At 43.6% G+C, this 22,606-nt stretch overlaps 1 protein-coding gene across 1 annotated transcript in view; it reads right to left on the bottom strand.

Annotated features, from left to right (window-relative positions):
• TBCD (tubulin folding cofactor D) overlaps positions 1-22,606 on the bottom strand; it is a 187,095-nt gene that overhangs the window by 83,643 nt on the left and 80,846 nt on the right. Inside the window, exons 15-16 of the mRNA XM_075178183.1 lie at positions 21,325-21,481; positions 1,367-1,424 (exon numbers count right to left, since the gene is read on the bottom strand). Coding sequence (XP_075034284.1) covers positions 1,367-1,424; positions 21,325-21,481 — 215 coding nt within the window. The remainder of the gene's footprint in view (positions 1-1,366; positions 1,425-21,324; positions 21,482-22,606) is intronic.

The following is a 22,606-nucleotide window of genomic DNA, read 5'->3' as shown; positions in this document are numbered from 1 at the left end:
GTGTGTGATAACAATGTGGGTGTAACGACTGGAGGGAAAGGACCTGTGTACCCCTCATCAGCTTTGCTGGCTCATCCTTGAAACAATCCTATATCTTACAGTTATCTATAAATGAAACTTATAAAATTATACAGTAACTAATTGGGACAAGGATCTATTCCATATTTGTGTTACCTGCCTGCCAGTGCCACTTAGTGTTATTTCTCTGTGCTATACATTTTATAAAGTGCTGTGTGCACAATAAATATACATACATTCTTACTACGTTAATAAACCAGTTTTAATATTGTTTCTTTTGTAAAATGATACACAAAAGAAAAAATATTAAATCATGATCAATAATTATTTTTTTAAGTCTGTAAATCGAGTTACCCACAATAACGGTTATGGTTGCTTATTTTTGGTTGATAATCTACAGAATAGCTCTAGAGCAAACCTGTGGCTCTCCTTGTGTTGTGAAACTACATGCCCCAGCATGCTTTGCCAGCAGATAGCCAGACGATAGCTGGCATGGAACTCTGGGACGTGTAGTTTCAGAACACCTGGAGAGCCATCGGCTGCCCAGGCCTGGTCTAGAACATCCAGGAACATGAGAGAGGCGTTGTGAGTGGAGTTGAAGGGCCCCCGTGTATGTTTGTTACATTACAAACAATCACAGCAACCTACATGACTCTGGAGGGACAGTTCTGTAATGCTAGCCCGGGGCTACAGTTACAAGTCTCTGTTGTTAAGAGGAGGAATAAACACCTAGTAGACATACATGACACCTGGGATACTAGACACGGCTTGGCACCAACTGGCTGCACATGCATCCCAGGGGGGTGGGTATACTACATTACTGTTTGACAAGCACTATTTAAAAAAAGAAAAATTGACCACAAATCAATTACTGACGAATAAAACAGGCATAAAATAAGAAGGAAAAAAAAAGAAAAGCTTTGTTTAAAAGTAATTGTATGATAAGGCTAAGAAAGAGTTCTCTACAAAGACCTTTAAGGTCTTGTGCTGTGATTTGTACATGACAACAGGAGTTGACAGCTGATGGGGATGGAGGAGCACATTTAAGGGAAAATAAGGGACGTACTATAACTTTCATACGTAATAGGGTTGAGATTATAAATTGGTTTAATATACAATCTGTAAGCCTCATAAAACAACCTACTGACCTTGGCTGCTGTTCTCCAACACATTATTTACACCACAATTTTAGGTAAATACAGGTGTGTTGTGTAAGGCGCAAATGTATCAAAACTGCACATGATACCACGATTCTTTGTGAACGTTAAACAAGACGCTAGGACACAGGACAAAGAACAGTGAGCTAATAATGAGAAGACAGAACAGGATAGCTCTCCGCGTGGCTTACCGAAGCTGCTCGCCTGCAGTTCACATCTCGGTCAAAGATCGCAGCGATCAGCAGAGCACTGCAAGAGATTGGGGGGAGATTACTCAGATGTCAGCTTCTCATGGGTTAAATACATAGTGGAACACAGATTCTTGCAGAAGCTAAAGAAGCACTCGGCTACGTTAGTCTATGATTAACGCGGCACTAGTAGTATTACCTTTAATACAGTAATTTTAACCCAGATTTTTACTAGCGGCCCAAGAGGTGCAAGCAAAAACCAGCATTAAAATTACCATAGTAACGGTAATACTGCGCATTTTTACCGTACTAACGATAATAGCGCGCAGGACGTGTTATTCCTAGAATAACGAGGCCAAACTGAATTGGCCCCTTAGTGTTCAAAGTCCAATAATAAACACAGAATAGGTTATTTGGCCCCAAAACTACTTCATGCAAAGTTTTTATTAACCCCATTACCCCAATAATGCATTGGGGGGATATAGATATATATATATATATATATATATATATAAACAATCATGCTTTCACTAGCACTAATAAAAAAAAAATGAATGGTTTTGAGAACAGAGTCCATTGGTTCCAGACAGTAACCCCACACCCACTTTTTCCTGTGGTCACGTTTGACTTGCTGTTTCACTGGTATTTTCAGTAGTGGGTAACAAGCTAGATGGAGATCCAATATAACCAGTTCGGTATCTGACAAACAAGGAATACATTTCAGCTTTCAAAGTATTTTTTTTTTCTTTCATATGAAAAATATCCAAAATATTTATTTTGGGTCCAGCAGAACAGTTCTGGCTTTAGTATAACTCACTGTTCACCGTCAGGTTTTTTTCTTATTTACAACAGACACACAACTCATCCAGTTTACAAAATAGGAGGAAGAGTCTATCACTTGCACACAGTGCAGGAAGCCATGTTGTAGACTGAACCAGAATGCAGCCCATCGATTCTCCAGGTATTTATTGGTGATGTCATTGCTTTCTCTTAAACTGATTGCATTATCGCAACACAGTCACAAAATGGCTGCCTGCACGTCTGTGACAGGTGATGTTTACATCAAACTTACACAGAACACCTGAAGTCCAACAATATCGAACAATATCTACCAACTCTTAGATGTCATGATGCCATACATTTCATTTAATGGTCACTTACAGAGGTAAAAACATGAGAAATCTACATAGAAACAATGGAAACCACATACTAGACCTGCCACTAATACTATTTATTTCCTTAAATAAAAATTATCATATATGAACCATGGAAAAAAACATGCTGCCCAATGTTAGTCTGACATTCCACTGCAACCGTGTTACGCATGAAAACAGAACGTCCCCCATCCATTACAGCATGCTGGGCCAACCGGTGACTCTCCAACCACCTGAATGGTAGACGCATAAACCCTCCAGTTAGTTCATGTATACTATTCAGCTCACATGTTCAGCCTCTGATATATATTCACTTTAAACAGGGGCGAGCTCTTTAAGTACTTATGTAGTCAAGTTGTGTGAAACGCGTTCAGTCTGAGTCATGTGATGCAAGTGAGCGGCACCAGCGCCATAGGTACTATAGAAGGCAGAAAACAGGTACAAAAAGCACTTCTTCCCTTTGTAAAACAAGTTCTTCACACCTTTCATATCTTCACCCATTGTTACACATTGCATTGTGCAGCTATGTCACCAGTGGACAGAGCTTGCTTATGGAGTCTATGCTTGAGAACAAAGAAAATCAACAAGGACAGCACCCGGCCCCGCCCCTTACGCACTGACTGTCGGTCGTAACGTCATAATATCCGACATTTTCAGTGAGGAGAGGCGCAGAGAGGAGTCTGGACTTGAAGAGAAGAAGACAGAAGAAAACAAGAAGAAACAGAAAAAAGGCCGCCAAGTAAAAGGTGAGTAAAGGAACAGAGGGGCAGCCCTGGAATAAAAGGGGCAGTGTGATAAAGGATTCGTGTAATAAAAGGGAACTGATGAAGGAGCACAGTGTGATGGTGAAATGGCCCAAATATTATTATTATTTATTTTGACCAAACTACTTAAAAAACAGGACTACTCTAATTATTTTGGCTTAGGGGTGCCTTGAAAAACTTATGGAGACCCTAAGGGTGCCTTGAACTCTGAAAGTTTGGGAACCAATGACTTAGAACACAGCTATGCAATTGTTCTATACCTCAAAGGTTTAAAAACAATCATACGAAGTGTCGTTTAACGGTTTAAGCGTCTACACTTCCAAAAGTCTTCATGTGAATTATTACCTAGGGAAAAAGATGGTCCACTTTACAGGCGCTCCCAATCCTATTGCAATCACTGGAAAACTGTCTCCGTACCCAGGAGCTGACCTATGGGTGAAATTATCTGTCCCAGTATAGAACATAACATGCTTTTCAAAAAGGAATTACTTCCTCCGAAATGTAGATGCTGCCATTGGATATGTCACTGTATGGAATAGAACTTTGTACAAAAATCTCATGTAACCCTACAGTGCTAAGGACGAGTGGGACAGAGTGGGTTCATAGAAGTTAAAAGTATACTTACCTGTCCACCACAGCTAGTTCCTGTCATTAATGGATGGGGAGGGGTGGGGCTTAATGTCTAATTTCACCAACATGTGATGAGACCATCCAGCCCGCCTCTTCACCCACTGCTTACAGAAATATAATGAAGAACCAGTGGAAGGGGGAGAGAGCACTGCCATATCTCCTGCCACCTAGAATCTCAGGGCACCCTCATTTAAAAGAAGAGAATATCCTCTTCCAAATGAAGTGCCCCTTAATAGTTATTGTCTGGTAATCATGTGTGATCACCAGACAATGCCACCCTTTATAACAGAAAGTGTCCAGAGAAGAGGGGGGGGCCCAGGTCCCCCCATCCTTGCTTCAATAAAATAATAGTACCCTCAATTCATGCAGTAGGTTGTCTTGTTGATGGGCTACTTATATTGTTCCTATAAATTGCATTTCATTCAAAATAGTACAAATAAAAGTAATATTTTGGTATGCAAATTTTAATATGAAAAAAGTGTGCGTAGAATCCTGCCTTTTGCAGTTTTGGAAATGTGGACTGTTGCCAAAGGACAAAGTATTTATTGGTGGTGTTTAGTAAACATAAATACACATAACTGCAGTTATTAATAACTGCAAAAACAGAGTTTTCAATATAAAATATCTAGAAATAAAGACACCTCTGTTACTTACCCCTTTAAAAATCAAATGCAGCACTCCAAATAGGTTTAAATAATGCGAATAGAGAGCCGCAACTTGATATAATATAGCTGGAGCGGTCAGTGCGCTATCAGCAGCGGCTAGCTAGTCCGCCGTGGGTCATCACTATAGATGTGTATACCATCCCGCCAGCACTCACAAGAGATATGCCTTCTACAAGGTGCAGCTACATGAACATACTCAGATCACACTTACCTGCACATGCTTGCCCCTGTTCCAACTCTCCAGGAGATGGAAGCATTAATGAAAAAAATCTGTATATGGATGTATGTGTACACTGAATTTGGTGTACATATACTCTATGGAAATGTGCATATTATGCCAAAATAACTAGTCATAGATCCAACCCTAACCGACTCTCTTAGTGTTTAGACCTAGACTTTGCAATCAGAAGGAAAACATTAAGTTGGTCAGTTCCTTCCAAAACCTTCCAATGTTGTTTCTGGCACTTACTATAAATGTCAAAGCCATTTAAAGCACTCATTGTATACCAAAGTACCATAGTAGATTGTCTGATATGCAGGATTATACACAGTGCACCATGAACTGCGCTGTAACCATTGTGCTTTGCAATTGGCACTAGTAACCAAACCCACAGTACTATTCTAGATTAAAGGACAGTCGTTTTCAGGGTAGGCGACAGGTTACCATGGAAACTTTACACAATGCTCCACGTTTGTCTTTGATACAGAGTAGTTAGAAATGACCTGTGTGCTGCCTGCAGCTTGCAACCTCTTCCTCCTATCTAACAAGACCCGGTCATAAACCAGATCTCTGAGGTACAGACAGTACGATGTGACAAATACGTCTTATCACATAATATAGTCCTGTGTGTGCCCCTCAAACACTGCAGGCATCAGCCATCACTGGCCACATAACCTCGCTATTATCTCCATTTACAGTTTACAATGTACGGTGTAAATGAACCCTGTTCAAGTGCGTAGTATGTATATGTCTATATACTGTAGAATAGTGTTCCTCCTGCACATTACTACAAGAGACACTCCCATAGGCTTATTTAATATCATAGCGCAAAAACTCACATAGCACTGAGTTACTAAGTGAGCAAAACTGTATGCACAGAACACATGGGTAATCCCATAGAGAAACCTCTTATGTCAATCTCAGACCAGGCAGCAATAATGACCTGGTGTGTTCAGAGCCTATACACTATCCTATACCTGTGGTACCCCAGACTAAGGCCAGGTAGGTAGAAGTTATCTGATCTGCCCAAGGTCATCTGATGGTGGGCATTGTCATACACAGGGCGAGACACATGAAGAATACTCTTATAGACAGCTATTGCAGCACAAACAACCCTCAAGGTAATCGCAAGTAAAAGGTTTAACAAATACACCTAAGCTTCGAAAAATAAAGGGTCTATAAAGAGTCTATCTTATCCATGTTCACTCGTAGCTTATTTCTTATATAACAACAAAGGTTAAGTTACAAAGAAGCGCTTCATCCTCCGTATTTAAAGTGAACCTGTCACTTTCATACAGTGGAAGCAATTATTCATGAGGCTTGAATAATATTTATCATCACCATTTATTTATATAGCACCACTAAATCCGCAGCGCTGTACAGAGAACTCACTCACTCAGTCCCTGCCCCATTGGGGCTTACAGTCTAAATTCTCTAACACACACACACACACACACACACACACACAGGGGTCAATTTGTTAGCAGCCAATTAACCTACCAGTATATTTTTGGAGTGTCGGAGGAAACCCATGCAAACACGGGGAGAACATACAAACTCCTCATAGATAAGGCCATGGTCGGGAATTGAACTCATGACCCCATATTTATGAGACCTAACCTCTATTCTTGAGGTACTGGTTCTTAGTGAACTTATAAACTGCATTCTTATAAGTTCAGCTCACAAAATGGCTGCCTCCACTGTGTGCAGGTGACGGATCAAACAATCTCACCGCATGTGAGTCAATTTGATTATAGAATGAAGATTTCAGAGATAAGATGGCCCATCCGGAAACAATGAAATGGTTTCATGTGTGGGTATCATTAGCTGATTTTCCTTTCCATTTCTTTGATTCCCTCTTCCTCTCCCCCACTGAACCTTTTGTTGTAGACCTAATTTTATCAACGTAATTATTTTGAGAGGGGTAGGGTCAAAGATTGCAGCATCAGGAAACAGAGAACCACTGTCAGCAAAGAGAAGAAAAAGATCACCCTTGTTCTACTGTCTAACCCATTCGTCTAGTAGGATGCCAAAAATGGATCCTATCACTTTCCATGATGGACTCAGTCACTGTGGGCTCAGGGAAGGGCACTGCTGAGATGGAATATGTCAAAGAATCAATATTGCACCTTATACTAAGAAACACAAATATACAGAAAAGAACAATCTCTATGCACAATAATTTATAAAGTAAGTTTCGACAAAGTGTGGAAACTTTCAAGTAAACAGAAATCAGAGGCCGGTCAGAAAAAAGATTTTGGCACCACTATGAATTATTACTTTATCAACAAATTCAAACAGGATTTTGTGTGCTTTTGTTCTTCGAGTTTCTGCGATACTCCTCACAAGGGTTTCTTAACAGTAGAGAACAGCTTCTCCGTGGGAACTCTATGGAGTCACTTAGACAGCAAGTCCCAGCTTGTCATTCACCACGCCTGCCAGCACGCAGTAACAGCTCCCTCAGCCTCCCAGACACATCCTGTGCCATGGCAAACTCTGGCTTCTTGCAAAGTGCTTCTCAAAGGCCTGGCACTATAGCCAGTGTCTACTCTATTCACCCACCACCACTACCACCACTACTCCTGGAGACATGACAGGCAGAAGATCCCTGGGGGGGAAGGAACATGCTCCCACATTCCTTCACTGGCACCTGTAGAGATCAGACCGCTGGGAGAAATACACCTGTTATTCCCAAGCTCTAGGCAGACTTTCCTGTTATGTTTTGACTGATAAAACAAGAGAATCTTCGGGACAAAGGAAAGTGTTCCCACACAAGGCCCTAAGATGATGCAGCAGAGAACCAATATCTATGCTCTCATTCCATATTTGTCTGTAGAGTCAGACATTTCACAGCACAATTTTCAAATTCAGTCAATAAAGATGATTAGAGGAAATATTGAAATTGTGCTGAGTTTTTTTTATTTATCCTGTTAATCACTTTCAGGATCACTGATCCCCATGGGTACCAGATTCCATTCAGATCTAACAATGGGGAGGTTTAGTCACCAAGGGGCTATTTTTCCCAAAAACTACCTACATTTTCAGGTGATGGGGGCAATACGTTACTATAGAGGTGATGGGGGGGCAATGGGTTACTACAGAGGTGATGGGGGGGCAATGTGTTACTACAGAGGTGATGGGGGGGCAATGTGTTACTACAGAGGTGATGGGGGGCAATGTGTTACTACAGAGGTGATGGGGGGGACAATGTGTTACTACAGAGGTGATGGGGGGGCAATGTGTTACTACAGAGGTGATGGGGGGGACAATGTGTTACTACAGAGGTGATGGGGGGGACAATGTGTTACTACAAAGGCGATGGGGGGGCAATGTGTTACTACAGAGGTGATGGGGAGCAATGTGTTACTACAGAGGTGATGGGGGGCAATGTGTTACTACAGAGGTGATGGGGGGGACAATGTGTTACTACAGAGGTGATGGGGGGGCAATGTGTTACTACAGAGGTGATGGGGGGGGCAATGTGTTACTACAGAGGTGATGGGGGGGACAATGTGTTACTACAGAGGTGATGGGGGACAATGTGTTACTGCAGAGGTGATGGGGGGGACAATGTGTTACTACAAAGGCGATGGGGGGGCAATGTGTTACTACAGAGGTGATGGGGGGGACAATGTGTTACTACAGAGGTGATGGGGGGGACAATGTGTTACTACAGAGGTGATGGGGGACAATGTGTTACTACAGAGGTGATGGGGGACAATGTGTTACTACAGAGGTGATGGGGGGGACAATGTGTTACTACAGAGGTGATGGGGGGGACAATGTGTTACTACAAAGGCGATGGGGGGGCAATGTGTTACTACAGAGGTGATGGGGAGCAATGTGTTACTACAGAGGTGATGGGGGGCAATGTGTTACTACAGAGGTGATGGGGGGGACAATGTGTTACTACAGAGGTGATGGGGGGGCAATGTGTTACTACAGAGGTGATGGGGCAATGTGTTACTACAGAGGTGATGGGGGGGACAATGTGTTACTGCAGAGGTGATGGGGGACAATGTGTTACTGCAGAGGTGATGGGGGGACAATGTGTTACTGCAGAGGTGATGGGGGGACAATGTGTTACTGCAGAGGTGATGGGGGGACAATGTGTTACTGCAGAGGTGATGGGGGGGACAATGTGTTACTGCAGAGGTGATGGGGGGGACAATGTGTTACTGCAGAGGTGATGGGGGACAATGTGTTACTGCAGAGGTGATGGGGGACAATGTGTTACTGCAGAGGTGATGGGGGGACAATGTGTTACTGCAGAGGTGATGGGGGGACAATGTGTTACTGCAGAGGTGATGGGGGGGGACAATGTGTTACTACAGAGGTGATGGGGGGGACAATGTGTTACTACAGAGGTGATGGGGCAATGTGTTACTACAGAGGTGATGGGGGGGGACAATGTGTTACTACAGAGGTGATGGGGGGGACAATGTGTTACTACAGAGGTGATGGGGGGGGCAATGGGTTACTACAGAGGTGATGGGGGGGGCAATGGGTTACTACAGAGGTGATGGGGGGGCAATGTGTTACTACAGAGGTGATGGGGGACAATGTGTTACTGCAGAGGTGATGGGGGGGGGCAATGTGTTACTACAGAGGTGATGGGGGGGCAATGTGTTACTACAGAGGTGATGGGGGGGACAATGTGTTACTACAGAGGTGATGGGGGGGACAAGATGTTACTACAGAGGTGATGGGGGGGACAATGTGTTACTACAGAGGTGATGGGGGGGACAATGTGTTACTACAGAGGTGATGGGGGGGACAATGTGTTACTACAGAGGTGATGGGGCAATGTGTTACTACAGAGGTGATGGGGGGGGGGACAATGTGTTACTACAGAGGTGATGGGGGGGACAATGTGTTACTACAGAGGTGATGGGGGGGGCAATGTGTTACTACAGAGGTGATGGGGGGGGCAATGTGTTACTACAGAGGTGATGGGGGGGACAATGTGTTACTACAGAGGTGATGGGGGGACAATGTGTTACTACAGAGGTGATGGGGGGGACAATGTGTTACTACAGAGGTGATGGGGGGGCAATGTGTTACTACAGAGGTGATGGGGGACAATGTGTTACTGCAGAGGTGATGGGGGGGGCAATGTGTTACTACAGAGGTGATGGGGGACAATGTGTTACTGCAGAGGTGATGGGGGACAATGTGTTACTGCAGAGGTGATGGGGGGACAATGTGTTACTGCAGAGGTGATGGGGGGACAATGTGTTACTGCAGAGGTGATGGGGGGGGGACAATGTGTTACTACAGAGGTGATGGGGGGGGGGACAATGTGTTACTACAGAGGTGATGGGGGGGACAATGTGTTACTACAGAGGTGATGGGGGGGGCAATGGGTTACTACAGAGGTGATGGGGGGGCAATGTGTTACTACAGAGGTGATGGGGGACAATGTGTTACTGCAGAGGTGATGGGGGGGGCAATGTGTTACTACAGAGGTGATGGGGGACAATGTGTTACTGCAGAGGTGATGGGGGACAATGTGTTACTGCAGAGGTGATGGGGGGGCAATGTGTTACTGCAGAGGTGATGGGGGGGCAATGTGTTACTGCAGAGGTGATGGGGGACAATGTGTTACTGCAGAGGTGATGGGGGGACAATGTGTTACTACAGAGGTGATGGGGGGCAATGTGTTACTACAGAGGTGATGGGGGGGACAATGTGTTACTACAGAGGTGATGGGGGGGACAAGATGTTACTACAGAGGTGATGGGGGGACAATGTGTTACTACAGAGGTGATGGGGGGACAATGTGTTACTACAGAGGTGATGGGGGGGACAATGTGTTACTACAGAGGTGATGGGGGGGACAATGTGTTACTGCAGAGGTGATGGGGGGGCAATGTGTTACTGCAGAGGTGATGGGGGACAATGTGTTACTGCAGAGGTGATGGGGGACAATGTGTTACTGCAGAGGTGATGGGGGGGGGCAATGTGTTACTGCAGAGGTGATGGGGGGGCAATGTGTTACTGCAGAGGTGATGGGGGACAATGTGTTACTGCAGAGGTGATGGGGGACAATGTGTTACTGCAGAGGTGATGGGGGGACAATGTGTTGCTACAGAGGTGATGGGGGGGCAATGTGTTACTACAGAGGTGATGGGGGGGACAATGTGTTACTACAGAGGTGATGGGGGGGACAAGATGTTACTACAGAGGTGATGGGGGGGACAATGTGTTACTACAGAGGTGATGGGGGGACAATGTGTTACTACAGAGGTGATGGGGGGGACAATGTGTTACTACAGAGGTGATGGGGGGGACAATGTGTTACTACAGAGGTGATGGGGGGGACAATGTGTTACTGCAGAGGTGATGGGGGGACAATGTGTTACTGCAGAGGTGATGGGGGGACAATGTGTTACTACAGAGGTGACGGGGAGCAATGTGTTACTGCAGAGGTGATGGGGAAGGGCACTGTGTTACTACAGAGGTGATGGGAGGGACAATGTGTTACTGCAGAGTTGATGGGGGGGACAATGTGTTACTACAGAGGTGATGGGAGGGACAATGTGTTACTACAGAGGTGATGGGGGAACAAGGTGTTACTACAGAGGTGATGGGGGGACAAGGTGTTACTACAGAGGTGATGGGGGGGACAATGTGTTACTACAGAGGTGATGGGGGGGGACAATGTGTTACTACAGAGGTGATGGGGGGGGACAATGTGTTACTACAGAGGTGATGGGGGGACAATGTGTTACTACAGAGGTGATGGGGGGACAATGTGTTACTACAGAGGTGATGGGGGGACAATGTGTTACTACAGAGGTGATGGGGGGACAATGTGTTACTACAGAGGTGATGGGGGGACAATGTGTTACTACAGAGGTGATGGGGGGACAAGGTGTTACTACAGAGGTGACGGGGAGCAATGTGTTACTGCAGAGGTGATGGGGAGGGGCACTGTGTTACTACAGAGGTGAAGGGGTGGCAATGTGTTACTATAGAGGTGATGGGGGGGGCAATGTGTTACTACAGAGGTGATGGGGGGGGCAATGTGTTACTACAGAGGTGATGGGGGGGTAATGTGTTACTACAGAGGTGATGGGGAGCAATGTGTTACTACAGAGGTGATGGGGAGCAATGTGTTACTACAGAGGTGATGGGGAGCAATGTGTTACTACAGAGGTGATGGGGGGGCAATGTGTTACTACAGAGGTGATGGGGGACAATGTGCTACTACAGAGGTGATGGGGGGGACAATGTGTTACTACAGAGGTGATGGGGGGGACAATGTGTTACTACAGAGGTGATGGGGGGGACAATGTGTTACTATGCACACCCACTATATGGAATGGGCACGTCCCTTCTGGTGCACAGCCCTTCAATGCAGGGTACGCATTTCTTTCCCTACAGGACTTTTTTTTTTTTATTTACTTATTCTTTGCATGATGAGAGGCATAACTGCAAATTTGTTCCTCTTTTCTTGTATTACATTCTACATATTTTACATGTTTAAGCAAGTTAAGCTTTATGGCAACCCTTTGATATGAATGCGGGCCCTAGTTGTGTACCCCTGCTTTATGGCGAGTGTGTGGGAATAGAAGTAGCAGCATTTAATTATGTCAGACTGATGAATAGGAGAAACTCAGACGTTATGCCCAACATACAGTTATGGTTGTGTATAAAGGATTACACAAACAATCAGCTACAACCAACAGATTTGTTCAGAGATATGTATTAGCCACAAACTGCAGTAGGTACAAGACCACGGCACTATAGAATGATGTATGCTTGTCGTGGCATGTGGCTTGTGTGGGTGGCTGTGGTGAGATACAGCTGAATATCTCAGTGCGGCGGATCCGTCACACAACAGTTTGGAACATGGAAATGAATGTTCTGGTCTGGCAAACTGATGGTAACAAATGAAATACCCACATAACTCACTCCATACGCCAGATTATAATCTGCCCATTAAAATCCTGCACAATTTGAAAAGGTTTTGGGAATTGGCATTTATAATCATTCACCCCAGAACACACAAATAATGGTATTTCCAATGTAACACAGAGAACTCTTACTAATGGCATGTTTAAATTAGCGTGTTTCCATCATCACCATTTATTTATGGAGCGCCACTGATTCCGCAGCGCTGTACAGAGAACTCATTCACATCAGTGCTTGCCCCATTGGATCTTACAGTCTAAATTCTCTAACATACACACAAAGAGACAGAGAGAGACTAGGGTCAATTTTGATAGCAGCCAATTAACCTACCAGTATGTTTTTTGAGTGTGGGAGGAAACCAGAGCACCCGGAGGAAACCCACGCAAACACAGGGAGAACATACAAACTCCACACAGATAAGACCATGGTCGGGAATTGAACTCATGACCCCAGTGCTGTGAGGCAGAAGTGCTAACCACTAGGCCACTGTGCTGCCCATAGACATAGTTTTATTCAGCATTTTTCAGTAGTGTCCTGGACAGAAACACAGACGCAATATAGGTTCTGTTTTAGTGCTGTTGGCTCAACCATAATGTGTGCCACTGGAGATCGGACTTGGGTGATATTACCAGATAAATAGGCGGAGCAGCAATATTTTCTCTCCCAATGTACCGAATTGATGGTATCATATATTTATTTAACCATCTGTAAGGAACTGCAGGGGAGAATTTACCAAGACTTAAGTCTATCTACTATAAGGCCCTGGACTCCTGATAGTGTCCAAAACTCTGCAGGGGGCAGTGATAGAGGACACTGTTGATCCCTCTGCTCTCCCCACGATCTGTGGCACTCATCCTCATATTACATGATCCCATTCCCGCTTACTGGACTATTTCGGGCTGCACCCACTCTGTTGAATTCCCTCTCTCTTAGCCATGAAACGTTTCCTAAAAACACACTTCATCTGGCTTATCAAAATCCTATATTCTGAATGTCCAGAGGCCATTCTGCCCAATTATCACCCATCTACGAGGCTCCAAGTAAAACCGTGCAGCGTGGAATAGTGTTAAGCGTTGTGGCCTCACAGTGCTGGAGTCATGGCTTCCATTCTGACCAGGGCACTATCTGTGCGGAGTTTGTATGTTGTTTCCATGCTTGTCTGGATTTCCCTCTGGGGTCCACAAACATACTGGCAGGTTAATTCCCTTCTTACAAACATGGATGTGTGCACGCGTGTGTTATTTTGCACATTTCTCCAGGGAATTTGACCTGAAAAGTTCGGTGCGGAACTGACCCTATAAATCATTTTTGTTCCGCACAGAATTTTATCCCCACCAGAACGGAATGAATCAACCATTTTCCCAGCGACGTGTGAATACAAACACCAACTGAGTTTCAAATACAGCGTGGAATCGCAAAGCAAGAGCCGAACTCGAAGATTTGATGGACGTGAAATTTCATGGCTAGTTCACTCATCTCTAGAAGTCAGTCAGCATTCACTACAGAGGCACCGCCAACTTTATTTCTAATTATGAAATGCATAGAAGAATAAATGAAATAACTGGGTAGGTTCTTTAGAAGCAGTGCTGCAGTGCTTCACATAAACAACACTCAAGCTATACAGCAAACAGCCAAGACACACACCCCAGATACAGATCATCTCCCCGTGCTGTGCTCGCTGCAGTACCACAAGCTGTAGCTCTGAGCAATGCCTCAGATCTCCTGACTCTGCTGGACGATCAAGCCCTGCAGCAATTCAATCTCAGGCTGGGAGGGTTAGGAGCCACCACGCCCAGGCTCCTGCTCGCCACATACAGCACCTGGGGGAAGACGAAACTACTGCTGGCTCTCTCGCATCACACGCTCCGCTTCCAATGTGTGTTACTCTGCTTGGCTCCCACTGAGCTGACATGTCAGGAGAGATTAACCCTTATTCAGCACTTTTCTAGAAGAGACGTTGCGAAATCCACCAGCCACTTCAATACATGGTGTGTGATAACCAAACAGCACACTTTACACCGATCTGTGATTCATGTGACAACGAGATGGAATATGCAGCCAGTTTAATAATTACAATGAAATAAAGACCATATCAAGTGTGTTTGTAAAGGGCACATTGACCCCATGTTAAAGCTGGCCCAACACACTGACTGCTTGCTACAAGCAGCGCCAACATTGTTCTTGTAGTCTTGCTATAGAGGGGCTTCTCTTATAAGTGTATGTTTCAACCTCCCTCCCCACCACCACCGCTAATCATGGGTTTTAGAGGGGAATAGGATGTGCATTTATAGAGCACTTTATCATGAAAATGGAAAAATGACTTCAAATGTCGATGCAATATAACAAAATACACCTACAACACAAAATATAAAAAAAACTTTGCTCAAAAAACAATGGCACCTCTCCACCTACTGCTAAACCCTTCCTTACCAATGCTCTTGTAGGAGAAATATACAATGGTCTGTTTCAATACCAAGGGCTAGATTTACTAAGCTGCGGGTTTGAAAAAGTGGGGATGTTGCCTATAGCAACCAATCAGAGTCTAGCTGTCATTGTGTAGAAAGTACTAAATAAATGAAAGATAGAATCTGATTGGTTGCTACAGGCAACATCACCACTTTTTCAAACCCGCAGCTTAGTAAATCTAGCCCCAAGTGTTTGCCAGTTTCATTACTATAGCAATTTAGCACTCATGAGCCGCTCCATGCATCTCCCACTTCTAAACAGACAAGACGACTTGTTTTACAAAGCGTATGTTTTGATATCTCTACATGAGTAGGGCCATGTTATAAATCATGCTTTTACTTGGGTATGGGGATGGAACACACTAGTAAATGGAGATGGTACCTATTGGTGAGCGAATAGAGCTAAAGAGCTCCCGAACCTAGGCACAACCCGTTTCCATTCCCACAGTCACTTCCACTAGCACCTAAGGAGTGACAGCAGTGTCCAGCTCAATTCAGGGTCCTTTGCTGTCCCCCACTCTGACCCTGACCACAGGTGTAAGTATTTGTCATACAACGCATCCTGCTTGACATGGTACTTTATTAAAGCCAGTGGGTAACCACCTTAAAACAAGGGCATTCTCATGGTCAAGAGTGTTTCCAAAAGTTACAGCTAAATAATGTCCAGTGATTCACCATTTCTCTTCATCAATCTGGAAGGGAAATATTCCATTGTAGTAAAAGCCAATCTTGTCTGTAGACCTTGCCTAGATGGAACAATACTATAAAATAAACTTCTCTTCTGACACTGGGAACTCCTGGCTGGACTGATTTAGAAGGACATTGTTATAACTTTGTGCTGTGGATGTTTAGAACGTTGCGATTCCTGACCAGGAAACCACAATGTGCAGTGTTTTGACAGCAGAATTTCTATAGCATGAAAGGAAAACTATATTGGCTGCCTTTGCTGTGAGTAGGTGACAGATCCGATTTATCTAGCCCATGGAGGCTAGGAGGGGGGTGGGGGTAGATAGGTAAAAAAGTGGTGGGGATTGTCTAAAAGTGAATGTCTCTTTCACATGGCAAATATAATCTATTCCCAAGTGGTGTCTATTATACACTCTATTTGTATTTAAATATTCTGTAGGTATAAAAGTTATTCTGCACACAGAAATGGAAGTAGACAAATAGGATATTAAGCTGACAAAATAAAGTGACATTGATAAAAGGTTAAATGAAAGTACAGATCTATTCTGACTGTGCAAAGATGCCCACCCACCCTGCGCATGCAAAGATGCCCACCCGCCCTGCGCATGCAAAGATGCCCACCCAACCTCTGAATGCAAAGATGCCCACCCGCCCTGCGCATGCAAAGATGCCCACCCGTCCTGCGCATACAAAGATGCCCACCCGACCTCCGAATGCAAAGATGCCCACCCGACCTCCGAATGCAAAGATGCCCACCCACCCTTCGTATACAAAGATGCCCACCTGCCGGAAAATCTATCAGCACCTACGGTTACGGGACTCTAGGTCTGGTCTAAAATGTGCATGGTGGAAACAATTTCCACTTCGAAGTCTACAATTTACATTTTAGTTTACGTCTTACGCTGATCACGTAGGAAAATCAGGGCACAGTTGTCACTTTTGTGTGTTCGTATTAGTGTTCAACATGGATATAGAAATGTGCTTTCCCATACAGACTGCTAAATGGAGAAGCAAAAGGCATCCCAGTGAAAGCATAGGATGACAAGAGATTACCTGTACCTACCGAGTACTTCTACAATCCCCCCACCCCCACAACGCAACGGGTAAACCAACCCACCTCCCCTTAAATGCATCTCAACCATTCCGTCATCTTGCTAAAATAATCTAGTCCTGCAAAGCACAATCTTGCTTGTGTAAATGGGTGCACATCTATCCCCCTACCTGGCACTCAGCAAGTAATACCTTGACTTACCAAGCTCCTCTTATCAAAAGATACAGAATGTTACACCCCTACAGATGCGGTCATCTTAGCCCCAATACCTTTGCGCTTTCCCTTACAAACGGTGGCGTTTGTGGGAAAAATAGATGTGGGGTCATAAACCAGCAGCTCCAATGCACTAATGGAATTTATAAGACACCAATGGAACGCTGACCACCAGTCACAAAATTATCAAGGAAATATACTTTTTTGAATTTACCAAGAAATATTTGGACAAAGCTGCCCTGTTCTTTCATTTATCACTGTGACTAAGCTTTAATATACTCATGGGATGTCTGTCACAATGATGGTATTTCTGACACCCAATGCAGCCTTAAATATGCATGGTGCAGAACAGGACAGGTAGAGGCCAATCAGCAGGACTTTAATATCAACGTGCTGCCACAGGTTTACATTAGGATTGGGAATGACACGGCTGGATTTAGGACTGCAACACTACCAGGACAGAGCAGTAAGTCTTCAATAATCATTCCCCCAAGAGGCAGCAGTTTCCTCCTAATGTTTGTATCCAACCACAGCAAACAGGCACTCCAGGCTAAGGTAAGGCCAGTGCTGTCTGTTTTGTAAATAGGTTATTTTCCCCTCCTACGCGTGGGTTGGGAGTTTGGATACATTTGGGAAGGGCAGAATTAACCTTCACAACCGGTTGTACAGAGACAACCATTGCCAAATCCGTTCCGGTTCTCTGAGATTTCAGCGAGTCACATTAAATAGCTTGCAGCCTGTCAGCACTTTAAATGTGATAATAAAGCCTCCAAACACATCACTTTTAATGATCAGGATTAATTGTATCTTTACAATTAAGTTTGAAAAGCAACTTGGGACTCCTGACAATACGACCAATACCAATTACATGCCCTGTGTTGAGCATTTTAAGCAAAAATAACATGAAAACCCCCCAAAATCCCAACTGCCTATTACCATCCCAGTAGATTAAATCCCTGAATTTGCCATGATGGGATGGATAACAAATCAGTCCACTGCGATACTAAATGCAGCTACACATAAGAAGCCATCATTTATGTAACAAGCACCGTTACAGGGACAGGAACCCCAGCGCCGCGGTGACAGGAACCCCAGCGCCGCGGTGACAGGAACCCCAGCGCCGCGGTGACAGGAACCCCAGCGCCGCGGTGACAGGAACCCCAGCGCCGCGGTGACAGGAACTACGGACCAGAAACCACGCACCATGGCACCAGGAACTGCTACTCTTAGCTGGTCATGGTGATCAGCGAGGAAGGATGACATTTCTATACAGTTGCTGATTAGTTAAACAAAATACCAGATATTTTCAGGTTTAGTTCCACAGTTATTAGAAGGAAAATGACACCTAATAGAAATATCAACATCTATTGTGTCACATACACCCTAAGTGTATTGAAGTGCTAAAACAACAACTAAATCATACAATTTTGAGACTAGAGTGATTCCAAATAAATATTTAGATATTTGTGAAGACAAGAGTGTCCAACAGCTTCAATTGTCCATTTCCAATATTCCAGTTCCTGAGTTTAATGGGCATCTAGTCTTAACCACATCTGGACTCATCAGAGGTTGCAATCTGCCCTACTTCCCTTCTGATTTTAAGACCCCAAGAGGGGTGGTGTAGCCAACATGGTCAGCCGCCAGGGGGCAGATTTATTGTGATTGAACTATTTTTAGTTTTTTGCGGGGGTGCAGGGTTGGAAGGAAGTATTTACAGGTCCTTCCATTAGTATTAATACTACGTTACTGTTGTTTGCTGTAGAGAAAGTAAGCAACAACAACAATAGCTGCATCTCCAACAATAAAACAACAGCTATCTACCAACATACACTTTAATTGCACCATTTTGTGTCATAGTATCCCTTTAATTCGCCATTGACTCCAAGACGGAGCACACAAAAACCTACTGAGGGAATAAAAATGAGAAAACATAGATTCAAGGAAATACACAAGAATATGGTTAATTTTTCCAAATTTAATAATTATGTAAAATAAAAAAATAAGTCTGAGCACAGGGAGTGGTGATACTGAGACACCACACCTCAGCACGGCTTACACTTCCAGCCTGCTATAAAAACGCACTTACTAAGCTCCAATACTTTCATATGGTTCCATACGCCCTACAGTGTTAATCAATTCACATTTTGTGGGATGATTCACGTTCATTAAGAGCCTTCAAGTTTGCTTGTAATCTTGACCATAATCACGGCAATAAATTAGATCGTGTCAAGCACCCTGTGTCAGATCTACGCCTTTCAACTTTGTATTTTATTTTTTTTATTTTTATTGTTTTTAAATCAACATGGATCCTGCACAACGACAGAACCTGAAACAAATGATTATAATATTCTGGAGCAGCTCAGAGGTTATTATTTAAAAAGAAATACTGTATATAATATACTTAAACAACACCTTTAATAAATAAATACTAAGTATTATTTGTGCACAGCTTGTCAATCTTGTTTAGATAAGTATTTTTAAGCTTAAATATAAACAATAAGGATAAACTAATGGAAGAGAAACCTTAGCCACCAGGAACACCCTCAAACCCTTCTAGCCAGGTCTAACAGATGTCTCCAAAGACTTGAGCCAACGCTGTCAGACTATTTCGGAAGTTTTAGACAGCTCCTATATTGTCGGCAAGTTTATAATTATAGTGGCTGACCTGTTCTGATTTAATTTAGATAGGTAGCGCTCTTTGCCTAGAAAAGCAACCATCAATAAAACAAGTAGGGGTGCCTTTCGGGTACAACATTATTTATTAGAGGAACTCCAGCAGATCAGACTCTAAGGTAGCCCAACGTATGATTCGTAAACGTATGTGCCGCATACCAAATTGTAGCACTATAATGGGCATGAACGAATGTACAATCTTACAAGGGCCAACTAGGACATATGGGAGAGGACAACACAAAAATACAGACAATGGATACATTTAAATTGAATTAGAAAGCTTCCTGCACTAATAATTTTAATGAAGAATATTCCTCAATGTCCTCCCAATCTTCAACTGTAAGAGAGGGGATAACAGAGGACCTACTTGGCAAAGAAACCTTCACTGGTGGGAAACAACAGACTTCTCACAACTAACGCAAAGACCTCAAAAGTTACCAAAATTACCCAATTTACTGCAATGCCATCGGGTGTTCACCAGGATAATCTAAATAAATCAAGATATTGTCTGCATAAAGAGGTATTTTCGACAAGGGGACGCCTAACCTTTGAAAGTTACCTCATTACCTTTGCTAAAGGTTCAACAGATAGGAACTATTAAGTAATTTTACCCACTGTAGGGCCCAACCAACCCACTTAAGAACTTCCCACATGTATCTCCATTCTAACAAAGCAAAGGTCTTGCAGATGTTGAGGGAAACCACTAAACTGTCTTACTCCATTGGCCAGGCCAGATGCACATTTAGGAAGAGGCACTAGATACCTGATGCTTGATGATTTACAAAACAGCCAGGCACCCAAACTTGTTTAAGTGTGAGCAATTTCTGACCTAAAAGAGTAGGACTTTCCTGAACACACAGTATATGCGGCCAATATTTTTTAGCAGGACCCACCAACAGGAACCTTTGCATTTGGAGTACATTCGATAAGAGAACTTTATTAGTGGTTATATTATTCCTAACACAAAAGTCACAATCAAGATAACAATAACAGTTGTGCACAGGAGAAACATACACCTTCAAAAGAAACTGAGATAGGCAAGAGAAGACATTCAACCATTTCCGAGAACCAGAAGAGGCAGGAGGTTCAGTAAAAACAGATCGTGAAGGACAGTTATGGTGACATCAGCTGACAGTTTTAAGATTCCTACAGTGACTGGTTACGTGTCTCCACCGTCATGTGTCTCTCCTTGTTCCAACAGTGGGGCAGTACCGGAAACTGCACATCAATGTTGGTCAGCAATGACTGCTTTATTATTGGCCATTGAACATAACCCCACACACTTCCCACACCAGCAGTTACAATTGTTATTCTGCTACTTAGGTATCTATCTTTCCCCACACCTCTCAGATTGTAAGCTCATCTGGCAAGGCCATCTTTACCTTCTGTTTCATATCACTGTATGTAATTTGCTTCCAATGATCAATATTCGAGAGGCACATGTACTATTTGCCGGTGACAGGTGTACCACAGACTGGGGCTTAGAACCAGGAGAAACAATAATATTTATTACACTTACCTTGCAATCAAATTTACAAACGGCTTCATTTCAGCGGGTTCGTAGGCCCGGGCAAAGGCCCAGCACACATAACAGGCGGCGTCTCGAACATTAGAGCCCACACTGCAAGCTCCTCGCTTCTCATCGTACACCAGAGCCTTCAATATAACAGGTACAACTGTGAGACACAAAGAGGAAACTTGCGTTAAGCTGAAGAGGGATGGAAAATCGAGGTTTCACTCACATTACAAGTAATTGGGGTTTTATAAAACCCTCACAGCCCTTTGTTTCTATCTCTGGGACCCAGGAGGTACTTGCGCTGGGAACATCTGCTCAATAGTTCCTGAGGCCGCTTAGGGAGATGACAAATCTGATACCACAACACAAATGACAACCACTGATTGGAAGTTTGATGCAATTTACGTCAGTCGATCAAATCTCTCGTCTCAGTGGTCCCAAGTCCGGGTGAGAACCGAAGCTCGATGCCTCGAGAACACTACAGAGATCTTTTACCAAACATGGACACTTCCATGTTTTATAGAGGATTTGGACAAAAGTTAATAAATTTAGAAACCAACTAGAGATCAGTGAAATGTTGACAACTGTTTCATGGAATATTCAGCATTTGGCTGTAGAACTTTGTACAGGTCTCTGACAGAATTTAGCATTAAGTGTTCTGCCCGGAATTTTACTTACATTTTTGTTCTACTCAGAATTCACACCCCACCACAGGCCAGAAAAAAATTGACAGTCCTATTCCCAGCTCCATTTATAGACTATAAATTCTGAGAAACGTAAATTTACAAACTTAGTGCGGAATGGCAAAGCAAAATAAGACCTCAAAAGATTGTACCCCCAGAAATTTGCACCTCAGCAAAATGGTTTGATCCACCATGGAATTTAATTTGTACAAAAGTTCACAGAAGCCTCACTCAACTATAAAACCAATCATTCAATCACTTCCCTAATGTTTTATTCACAGAGGTGCTGTTCCTATGATGTTCAGACTATTTTCAACCCATATTTGCATAAATTCAATGAAAAATAAGAAGGTTGAATAGAGAGACAACATTTTCAGCAGCCTCATCAATGGTTATGGTAGTGCTCCCCACTTGTCTCAAAATATCTCCCAACTCGACATCTCCGTTCTGCGTCTCTCGCCCACTCTCATCACATCCTCCCATTCCCGCTTACAGGACTTTTTTTGGGCTGTACCCACTCTGTGGAATTCACTTCCTCGCACAGTAAGACTTTCCTCTAGTCTTCAAACCTTCAAGCCTTCTCTGAAAACCCACCTCTTCAG

Source organism: Mixophyes fleayi, chromosome 6, assembly GCF_038048845.1.
Source record: "Mixophyes fleayi isolate aMixFle1 chromosome 6, aMixFle1.hap1, whole genome shotgun sequence".
NCBI lineage: Eukaryota > Metazoa > Chordata > Amphibia > Anura > Limnodynastidae > Mixophyes > Mixophyes fleayi.
This window is presented reverse-complemented; position numbering and strand designations above follow the sequence as displayed.